The 9,313-nt window shown below is 60.8% G+C and overlaps 2 protein-coding genes across 2 annotated transcripts; one reads left to right on the top strand and one right to left on the bottom strand.

Moving 5' to 3' along the window:
• Positions 1-2,836: 2,836 nt before the first annotated feature.
• ZNF593 (zinc finger protein 593) lies at positions 2,837-4,004 on the bottom strand. The gene is made up of 3 exons (XM_062193183.1): positions 3,740-4,004; positions 3,479-3,541; positions 2,837-3,392 (listed from the first exon to the last, which is right to left on the bottom strand). Exons 1-3 carry the CDS (start codon positions 3,937-3,939, stop codon positions 3,248-3,250), a joined length of 408 nt encoding a protein of 135 aa, XP_062049167.1. The 5' UTR covers positions 3,940-4,004; the 3' UTR covers positions 2,837-3,247.
• Positions 4,005-5,688: 1,684 nt separating this feature from the next.
• C5H1orf232 (chromosome 5 C1orf232 homolog) lies at positions 5,689-9,259 on the top strand. The gene is made up of 4 exons (XM_062193182.1): positions 5,689-5,772; positions 7,598-7,681; positions 7,797-7,894; positions 8,962-9,259. The coding sequence occupies exons 1-4, from the start codon at positions 5,689-5,691 to the stop codon at positions 9,257-9,259; spliced, it is 564 nt and encodes a 187-aa protein (XP_062049166.1).
• Positions 9,260-9,313: the final 54 nt, after the last annotated feature.

Raw genomic sequence — 9,313 nt, 5'->3', positions numbered from 1 at the left:
TTCCACAGGCCGTAGCAGAGAGCTGGATTGGAATTGGAGCTGCCAAGACTCGAACCAGCACCCATATGGGATGCCGGCACCCCAGGCAGATGCTTAACCTACTATGCCACAGCATAGGACCCCCCTCTTTATTTATTTTTTTTCAAAGAATTTTAAAAACGACCAGTAAACTACAGTGAAATGTTTCTTTGAATGACAGCATATTGCTGCCCAGCTTTAACAAGAGCATTAGGGCTGCCTCTGATCCACTGCCTCCTGTGTGCAGATCAACCAACGACTAACGGTAGGGGTGGAGGGGAGGCACCTGGGGTCCCGGTGGACAGGCACCCATGTGGCCACGGAAGCTTTCCTGGGATGAGAGGTGCCCTGTGGGTGACAGCTGTGTCACACGCAGGTCTGAAACAGAATGTGAGCAGGGTGCTTCAGAGGTGGGTTAACAGTGGCCATGGTTTTGAAATGTTATGAGCAAAAATATTTTGAGACAGCTACAGTAACTAGAGTTTGATATGAAAATCCCATCACAATGGGAAGCACGTTCCATTGGGGGAAAGCAGATTCCACTCCTCCTTCACCCATATAGAAGAAACGGTAAATTTTGGTTACAGGTTAGTGCAAATATACAAGTTCTTCCCATTCCAGTCTATGGATCCCCTGAATTCTGAACCCCAGTAAGAGCCTTCGCCTTAGAAAAATGTCTGACACATACCACGCGCCCATTGTTATGATTACCGTCTCAGCCAGGGGCTCCCAGGTCCGTGGACAGAGTCAGATCTGCACTCGACTGCTGCGTGACCAAGCCCAGCCCCTGCGCTGAGCCCGTTTCTTCCTCTCTAACCATCCTCTCACCACGCCACGTGGTGCCATCATTAGTCAGTCTGTGGGGAGAAGCCTGCTCCTCTATGTCACCTACTTTGGAACCTATCAGCATCCCAACACCTGTCACACGGGGCCAGTGCTATGGCACATATGGGCACCGGTTCAAATCCTGGCTGCTCCACCTCCCATCCAGCTCCCTGACAATGATCCTGGGAAAGCAGCGGAGGATGGCCATGTCCTTAGAACCCTGCACCCATGTGGGAGACCTGGAAGAAGCTTCTGGATCCTGGCTTCGGCCCAGCCCAGCTCTGGCTGTCGTCGCTATCAAGGGGGTGAACCACTGGATGGAAGACCTCTCTCTGCAACTCTGCCTTTCAAATAATCTTTTAAAAACAAACAAAAAACCCCAAATAGATTGTGTTTAAAAAAATAAATAAGTAAACACAACAGTTCCATATGTCTGGTGTGAACATTTCAAAGGCACTGGTAGGTTATTAAAGTGAAAGGCGGATGAGCCTTTTTCCCTCTGGTCTCTGTGCTGTTCCCCAGTGGGGACCACTGCCAAGTTTCCCGGGGGCTCTTCCTTGTCCCAGCGCACAGTCCGCAGCTTGTTCTGCGTACGCACTGTTCTTCAGCTCAGTAGTAATTGATATCCTGAAGTGATACAGCCGTGACAGCACAGTCGGCTTCAGCGTTTCTGTGTGTTTTAAAGATCTGCGGCAGCCTTAGCCGCTACGCCACAGCCGGCCCCCAGCTCCTGTGCAGCCTTAGCCGCTACGCCACAGCCGGCCCCCAGCTCCTGTGCAGCCTTAGCCGCTACGCCACAGCCGGCCCCCAGCTCCTGTGCAGCCTTAGCCGCTACGCCACAGCCGGCCCCCAGCTCCTGTGCAGCCTTAGCCGCTACGCCACAGCCGGCCCCCAGCTCCTGTGCAGCCTTAGCCGCTACGCCACAGCCGGCCCCCAGCTCCTGTGCAGCCTTAGCCGCTACGCCACAGCCGGCCCCCAGCTTCCGCTGCTTAACAAAGCGCTAACGGCAGGTCTGCCTATACTGCTGTCCCTGCGCTGAGGGTTCAAGTCCTGTGGGAACTCCACCTTGGAGAAAGGGGAGAAACGGGCCCTCCCTCGAGGTAGGGTGGCAGAGGCACGCAGCGGTTAGAGGCTAAGAAGCCACCCTCCGCCCACTCCGCTGAAGCTGATGGGTGACATGCAACGACCTGAGGCAGGGACAGGCCTGGGACTCTGAGCACGCCCGCCAAGGCCGCTCCTGCCCACCCGGCCTGGCCTCCCTGGCGAGTGGGGGAGGTGCTGCTCGGCCTGATGCTGATCTCTCCTGACAGATGCTCCTAAGGCTGGCAGGGCGGCAGGCACCGGCGGGGGAAGGGACCCGATTTAAAGGTCCAGTGGCCCCGCCCCCTGCCAGAGCTGGGCAGGCAGGCACCGGTGAGCATCCTCAGAGGGCACGGCTCCTGTGCATACGTGACGTCAGGGATGCCTAGGCCCTGGTCTCCACTTCTGGGTACCATGAGTGCCGCTAACGTTCACGTACACGCTCACCCTACAGGCCGCCAGGGAGAGCAGTGGCCCCCACCATGCGATTCCGACGCCTAACCCCTGGCTACTTCCGGGTGCTACAGGTAAGGACCCCTAACTGATGGCTTCTGCCACTACCGATCCCTTCTTCCCCCTACTACGACGGGGCCGGCCGACACCCCCAGCAGCCAGGCTGTCACGTTGCCTGCCGCCTGAGCAGCCAGGGCCCGGATGGGCAGTGAAGCGAGAGGGATTGGGGTGGAATCTCCCTGGGGCAGCCGCGGGCACATCTCCTTCACCCAGCGACACCGCCTCAGCCCCTTCCCAGCGGTCTCCAGCGACCCCTCAGGCGCTCCCTCCGTGCATCCCCAGATGCAGGTAGCCGGGGAGCTGAAGGCAGAGCCCCGGAGTCCACTGGCTGGTGGTGTGGCTGCACTGCTGGCTGTCCTTGGCCTGGGCGGTTCCTGCTACGCTGTCTGGAAGATGGTGGGGCAGCGGCGGCCGCCACAGGCCCCATGAGGAGCAGGCAGCCTCTCAGCGAGGCAGTGGGGTAGGTGGCTCGGGGGGGCTGCAATTTGGGGAGCCCTGGGCGGAAGCAGGCAGAATAAACCCAGCCCACTCCACTCCACTCCGCTCGGCGCCTGGGCTCCAAAGCTGGGCAGGTGGGGAGTAGAAACACACGGCTCGGTACGGAGAAAACGGCAGAGGAACCCTCCCAGGGCAGGAGTCTGGGGGCAGTGGCCTGGACACCACAGTCAAAGGCTAGTCCTCTTTGTCCAGTTCCTTTATTTGGGGAGAACACCCAGAGACCGGTCACTTCCCAAACCCGAGCGGCTGGATCGCTCTCCCAGACCAGCCCTCGTGTCACTGTCCATGGCGGGCCCCGCAGCTGCAGGCCCTGTCAGGTAGAAGACGTGTCCATCTCGGGAGCCTCAGTGGACACCTCTGCGGGCACCGCCAGCCTCTTGGGGGGCACATAGGAGCCCATGCCCGCCGCCCTCTCTGCCTCTTCCTGACTGTAGGGCTCCACGGTCAGCTGCTTCAGCCTGGGAGAAAGGAGTTGGGAGCTGGTCAGAGGCATGCCCTGCCTGTCGGGCACCCAGCCGTCAAGCCTCTTCTTTCTCCTCCATACCTTTTCTTGTGGTCTTTGGACCGGAAGTGGGTCTTCAGGTTGGCGGAGTCAATGAAGTACCTCCTGCACGGAAGGGAGGTGAGGAGGCTGAGAGGGGAGGCCTCTCGGGCCCGCCCAGCTGCCTGACCCTCGGTCACTCCCCGACGCCAGACTCCGGGCCCGAAAGATGGGAGGCGGGCAGACCCTGCGCGCCCCTGAGCCCGGACTTCTCACATGCCCCGCCCGCACGGCGGAACCTCCTCCTCCCCAGGCCGGACTCACGCGCAGGCCAGACAGCGATGCAGGCCGCCCCCCGGCAGGTCAGGGTCGGGCTCGGCGTCCGGGTGGAGCGGGGGGCGCGGGGGCCCCTGCGGCCGCAGCTCGCGGTGAATCTCATCCAGGTCGGGCCGCCGCCGCTTAGCCTTCATCTGGCGGGCTAAGGAGTGCGCACGGTGAGCGCCCGTCCGGCGGGAACGACCCATGGCCAGTGACAAGCGAGCGCAGACGCCGGGAGCTCGCAGGGAAGCGCACGTGCGGCACTTCCGGACCCCCGGATGACGTCAGGAGTCGCCCGGAGGCGGGGCCGCCTCGGCCAGACCGCCTCTGATGACGTCACGGACGCGGCCAGCGGCTCGGGCGCCCCCTGGCGGCCATCTGGCTCGGTGACCTGTCTGGCTGGGGCCCCCTGGCCGTCGCTGGGGAGCGGCGGGGTGGTGCGTGAGCCTGGGGGTGCTTCGCGACCGGCCCCGCGGCTCTGCTTGGCCCGGCCCAGCCTGTCTGAGCGCAGTTCCCTGGCCCTGTCATCCCTTCCCGACTCCCAGACCTTAGGCTCCGTGGTGGGGGTGGGTTGCTTTAAGCATCTTCGGAAAGCGCTGTTCAATATCTGTGAATAAATTCATGAATGAGTGAGAGTGGGTGCCTTTGGGATCCTGGCTCTAACAGGGCTCCCCGAGATACTTCCAATCCCTGACCAAGTCCTCACCTCTTCTCAGGGCTCCCAAGTTGTCCCTTGGGGTTTCCATCCTCCATCCCTCCCCAGGCAAATTCCTGGGGGAGGGGTGTTCTTCCAGAGATCGCAGTGCCCAGGCATGCCGATTGCTGCTCTCACAAGGAGAGGCGTGCTCAGGAAGGGACCCCATCCTCCGTGAGTGGGCTGGCAGCAAAGATGGGGATGCAGGGGCCAGCACGTGTTGCAGCCCGTGTTGCTGGCTGCCCATATCAGTTTGAGTCCTGGCTACTCTGCTTTGACCCAGGTCTCTGCTAATGCGCCTGGGAAAGCAGAGGAAGGTGGCCCAAGTGCTTGGGTCCCCTCCTGTGGGAGAACCAGATGGAGTTCTGGCCTCCGAGCTTTGGCCTGGACCAGCCCTGGCCATCCTGGCCATTTGAGAGCGCGAACCAGCACATGGAAGATCTTTCTCTGTCTCTCCCTCTGTCTATCGCTCTGCCTTTCAAAATAAATAAATAAATAAATCTTAAAAAAAAAAAAATGGAGATACAGCCAGGCATTGTGTGCTCAGAGCAGGGAGAGAGGCCAGATGGCCATTTCCCATTCACGGGAGCCTGGTGCCTCCCGGGCCAGCCAGAGCCAATTCCTCTGGACTGGGCCACAGGACTTCAGCAATAATTCAGGGGCTCCTGCTCTTTGGGACCTGTTGCCAGGAAACAGGGAGACAGGCACGTGCATCCCTGGGGGGAAGGAATCAGTTTCCAGCTCACACAAACCAGTGAAATGTAAGCCCAGGATGCCGACCAGGAGCTGGGGACGTCCCACTCCGATTCACAGAGGCTGAGGGCGCAGCCGGCTGTGTCCCAGGGGTCTCTGGTGTGGATCCTAGATCAAGGGCTTTGTGTATAGAAGAGGATTTTCCTGCAACCATTCCAAGAGACTGCAGCCTCAAGTACTCCAAGCCCAGGGAGCAATACACACACACTCTCTCTCTCTCTCTCTCTCTCTCTCTCTCTCTCTGTCTTCATTATTCCTGGGCAATATGGGTCAAGACAGGGACTGAGGCGGCAGAAGCTGCCCTGTCCTGTCTCCAGCTGGACTCCTCTGGATCAGGTTCACCTGCTGGGCACTGTGCCAGCTGAGAAGGCTGGTGCATCTTTAATGAAGCCACCTGATCCCTGGGACAGGCTCTCGGCCTCACCGAGTTTCTGGAGCCAGATCCACTGGTGCCCACTGAGCTACCGCCTTCCTGTGCCTGGCCACCAGGCCCCTTTTGCCTGCAGCCATGAACCAGGCCTTCTGGAAAACCTACAAGTCCAAAGTGTTGCAGACTCTCAGTGGGGAATCCGAGGAGGACCTGGCAGAAGAGGTGGGTGCCGTCCTTGCCGAATGTGGGTGCAACAAGGGAGATGGAGAGCAGGAGCCGAGGGAGAGGGCATGGGAAGGGCTCCGAAAGGAAGAGACGCACATTTGTGCAGAGGCCACAAAGAGGGCTGATAAACAGCATGGTGCAGAGCCAAGAATCTCAGAAAACTGGAGAAGACCTGGGGCCGCGGAGAAGCGGTCTCTGTCTCCAAAGACCCCAAGGCTGCCACGTGGGACAGATTCTTCTAGGACAAGTCGGAGCTAGCTACACAGCCACACAACAACTTGTTTTGTTTCATTTTGTTTTGTTTTTAAGATTTATTTATGGGGCTGGTGCTGTGGTGCAGCAGGTTAAAGCCCTGGCCTAAAGCACCGGCATCCCATATGGGCACTGGTTCTAGTCCCAGCTGCTTCTCTTCTGATTCAGCTCTCTGGGAAAGCAGTGGGAGATGGTCCAAGTCCTTGGGCCCCTGCACCCGCGTGGGAGACCTGGAAGAAGCTCCTGGCTCCTGGCTTCAGATGGGTGCAGCTCTGGCTGTTGCAGCCAACTGGGGAGTGAACCAGCGGATGGAAGACCTCTCTCTCTGTCTCTGCCTCTCTCTGTAGCTCTGACTTTCAAAAAATAAAATAAATCTTTTTTAAAAAAAGATTTATTTATTTATATAAAAGAGTCACAGAGGGAGAGACAGAGAGAGATCAGGATCTTCCACCTGCTGGTTCACTCCCCAGGTGGCTGCAACAGCCAGGGCTGGGCCAGGCTGAAGCCAGGAACCTGGAACTCCACCTGGGTCTCCCATGTGGGCGGCAGGGACCCAAGTCCGTGAGCCATCTTCCACTGCTTTCTTGAACAGCTGGGATACAAACTGGTGCCCATATGGTTGTCACAGGTGGCAGCTTAACCCACCACACCACAATGCTGGCCCCAGCATAACACAGCATTCTATCCAGCAGGGCTGAGCAGAAGTGGGACGGCTTGCCAGACAGGCAGCGAGTCCCCTGTGACTGGAAGTCAAGACACTTGTGTTCTGAAGGTCACTAGCAGCATCAGGGCAAAGCCATAATTAGGTCATGCTTTGTTCTGACTCCAAAAAAATAAAAAACGAGTCAAAACCCGAGAATGGGCTTATGTCTGGAGGCTGTGGTGAGTGGGAGCCGTACAGACACTGTGGCAGGGGCAAGAACTAGTCCTGTACGTATGTGGGGGTGGGGTGGGGTCAGGGGGGTGTTGGTGGTGTTGGGAATCAGTGTATGTCTAGACGGGCTGGTGTCCCAGGCCGGGCTCACATAGAAATATGTGTGTGGACTCCCCGGTGACGGTGTACCTGAGTGTGCAGGTGAACTGGCTCCGGTGTTTTCAGGTGTGTACCTTTTGGGCAAGTGTCTATGCCTGCACGCCCCCGCGTGTTTGTAAGGCGTGTGAGTGTCTGCAGCTGTGAAGTGCACAGGTGTGAATGTGTAACTGCACATGTGTCCTGGCGCAGGTGCCTCACAGCATACACACCTGTGTCCAGAAGAGCAGGCGCCATGTGGGGCATGCTCCCGTGCAGGTGTGTGTCTGTATCATGTGCTTGGGCTGCATGTGGCCGTGTGGGCAGGCATGAGTGCCCGGGGTACCTGCAGGGTGTCACTGCACAGGTGTGTGCAGGTGAGCACTAGCTTTGAGGAGAGGGTTCACCTGTACACAGTTCCATGTGCCCTGGTGGAGGCGTGAAGACGATGGGCTGTTCAGGTCTGCGGGGTGCGGGGTGCCTGGTCTATGTGTCCAGGGAAAGGAATGGAGGTCCCAGTCCTCTGGCCCCTTCTCATCCTGAGGGGGTCCTGTGTCCCAGAGGCAGAACCCAGCAATAGTGGAGTCTGAGCCGGCAGAACCGGGCGAGGAGGCCTTCAATGCCGTGTCACAGCTGGCTCGCCGGGTGAGTGCTCCCTTCTTCAGCCCCAACCCTGGGGAGCCTGGTAGGGGCACCAGGGCACCCTGGGCGGTTGTTGGAGGGGAGGGGATCTTCCTGACTCCCAGCCCCTCCCTTGCAGGTCCAGGGGGTGGGGGTGAAAGGCTGGCTGACCATGTCATCTCTGTTTAACAAAGAAGACGAGGACAAGCTGCTGCCACCGGAGCCCAGTGCCGACCAGTATGTGTGTGGGGTGTTGGGGGGTGGTTCTGGAAGGGGCCTGGGGCCCCCCTTCTGCCATGTCCTTTCCTTCCGGTCTGGGGAGGGGCAGCCCCTGGCTGTCTCTGCTTCTCCCAGGGATTTGCCAGCTGTTGGGACTGGGGCGCCGGGCGGCATCCCCTGAATCAGCTATGTGCAAGAGAGCAGCTCGGAGCTGTGGTTCCCAGACGTTGTCGGGGCTAGCGACACACTCACATTCCCAGATCCTGCTTCAGAGGGTCTGGCGCAGCCGCTGTGTGAGAGGCTGGGGTGTACCCCGCAGGCTCCCTGAGCCCCGGGGGCACTCCGGCTTGGGAACCACCATTCTAGATGCTCTTTGACACCTGAAGGCTCAAGGGTTGGACTCAGGACCTCGGGCTTCCCCGTCTCTGCCTGGCCGGCCCTCTGGCCCGGTCACACACCGGCCACCCTGGGGACCCTCTTCCTTTCCCCCAGGGCCCCCCTGACCGGCCCCAGCCTTCTCTGCCGCCCCAGGGTCCTCCTTCTCCGTCCCGGCTCGCCTCCCCTCCCCACTCCCTTTCCAGACCCGAGGCTCCCCCTCCAAGCCTGGACTGCCCCTCCCTCTGCATCTCCCGACTCTCCCACTGCACGCACACACACACACACACACACACACACACACACCCCGTCCTCCAACTCTGATCTAAGCCTTCGAACCCGCCTCCACCCCACTCGCAGAGCCCCGGCTCCCGGCCCTGCCCTCTGGCCCCGGGCCCCGCCCCCTCCCAGGCCCGTGACCTCTGGCTTCCCTCCCCAGCCAGCGTCCTTCCCCGAACCTCTGACCCCGCTCTCTCCCCAGGGATCCTGACCCTAATCCGTGTTCCGGGCCCCTGAGCTAACCCCCTGACCCTGGCCCTCCCCAGCTCCTTTCCAGTGCCTCCAGGCGCTGACCCGCCCCCTTGCTCCCGGACGCGGCCAGCCGCCGGACCCTGCTCCTCACCCCAGCCCCTGACCCCGCCCTGGCTCCCCGAGCCCCCTCCTCGGCGGGGACCCGAGGCCCAGTCGCTGACGCCGCCCCTCTCGCGCAGCCCCCTGGCGGCGCGACCCCCCTCGCAGGCGGCGGCGGCGGCGGCAGAGCCGCGCGGGCCGGGATTCTGGGACGCGTTCGCCAGCAGGTGGCAGCAGCAGCAGGCGGCCGCGGCGTCCGTGCTGCGCGGCGCCGAACCCAGCCCGGAGCCGGAGCCCGAGCCCGGGGACGAGGCCACGGAGGAAGCCGTCGAGCGCCCCGAGCCGCGGGAGGCCGACCCCGCGGCCGGCTTCAAGTGGGGCTTTCTCACCCACAAACTGGCCGAGATGAGGGTGAAGGCCGCACCCAAGGGCGACTAGCCGGCCGGCCGGGCCTCTGCTCCTCCCCAGAGCTCATAAAAACCCCTGGCCCAA

The sequence above is a fragment of the Lepus europaeus genome, chromosome 5, assembly GCF_033115175.1.
Source record: "Lepus europaeus isolate LE1 chromosome 5, mLepTim1.pri, whole genome shotgun sequence".
NCBI classification, from domain to species: domain Eukaryota; kingdom Metazoa; phylum Chordata; class Mammalia; order Lagomorpha; family Leporidae; genus Lepus; species Lepus europaeus.
This window is presented reverse-complemented; position numbering and strand designations above follow the sequence as displayed.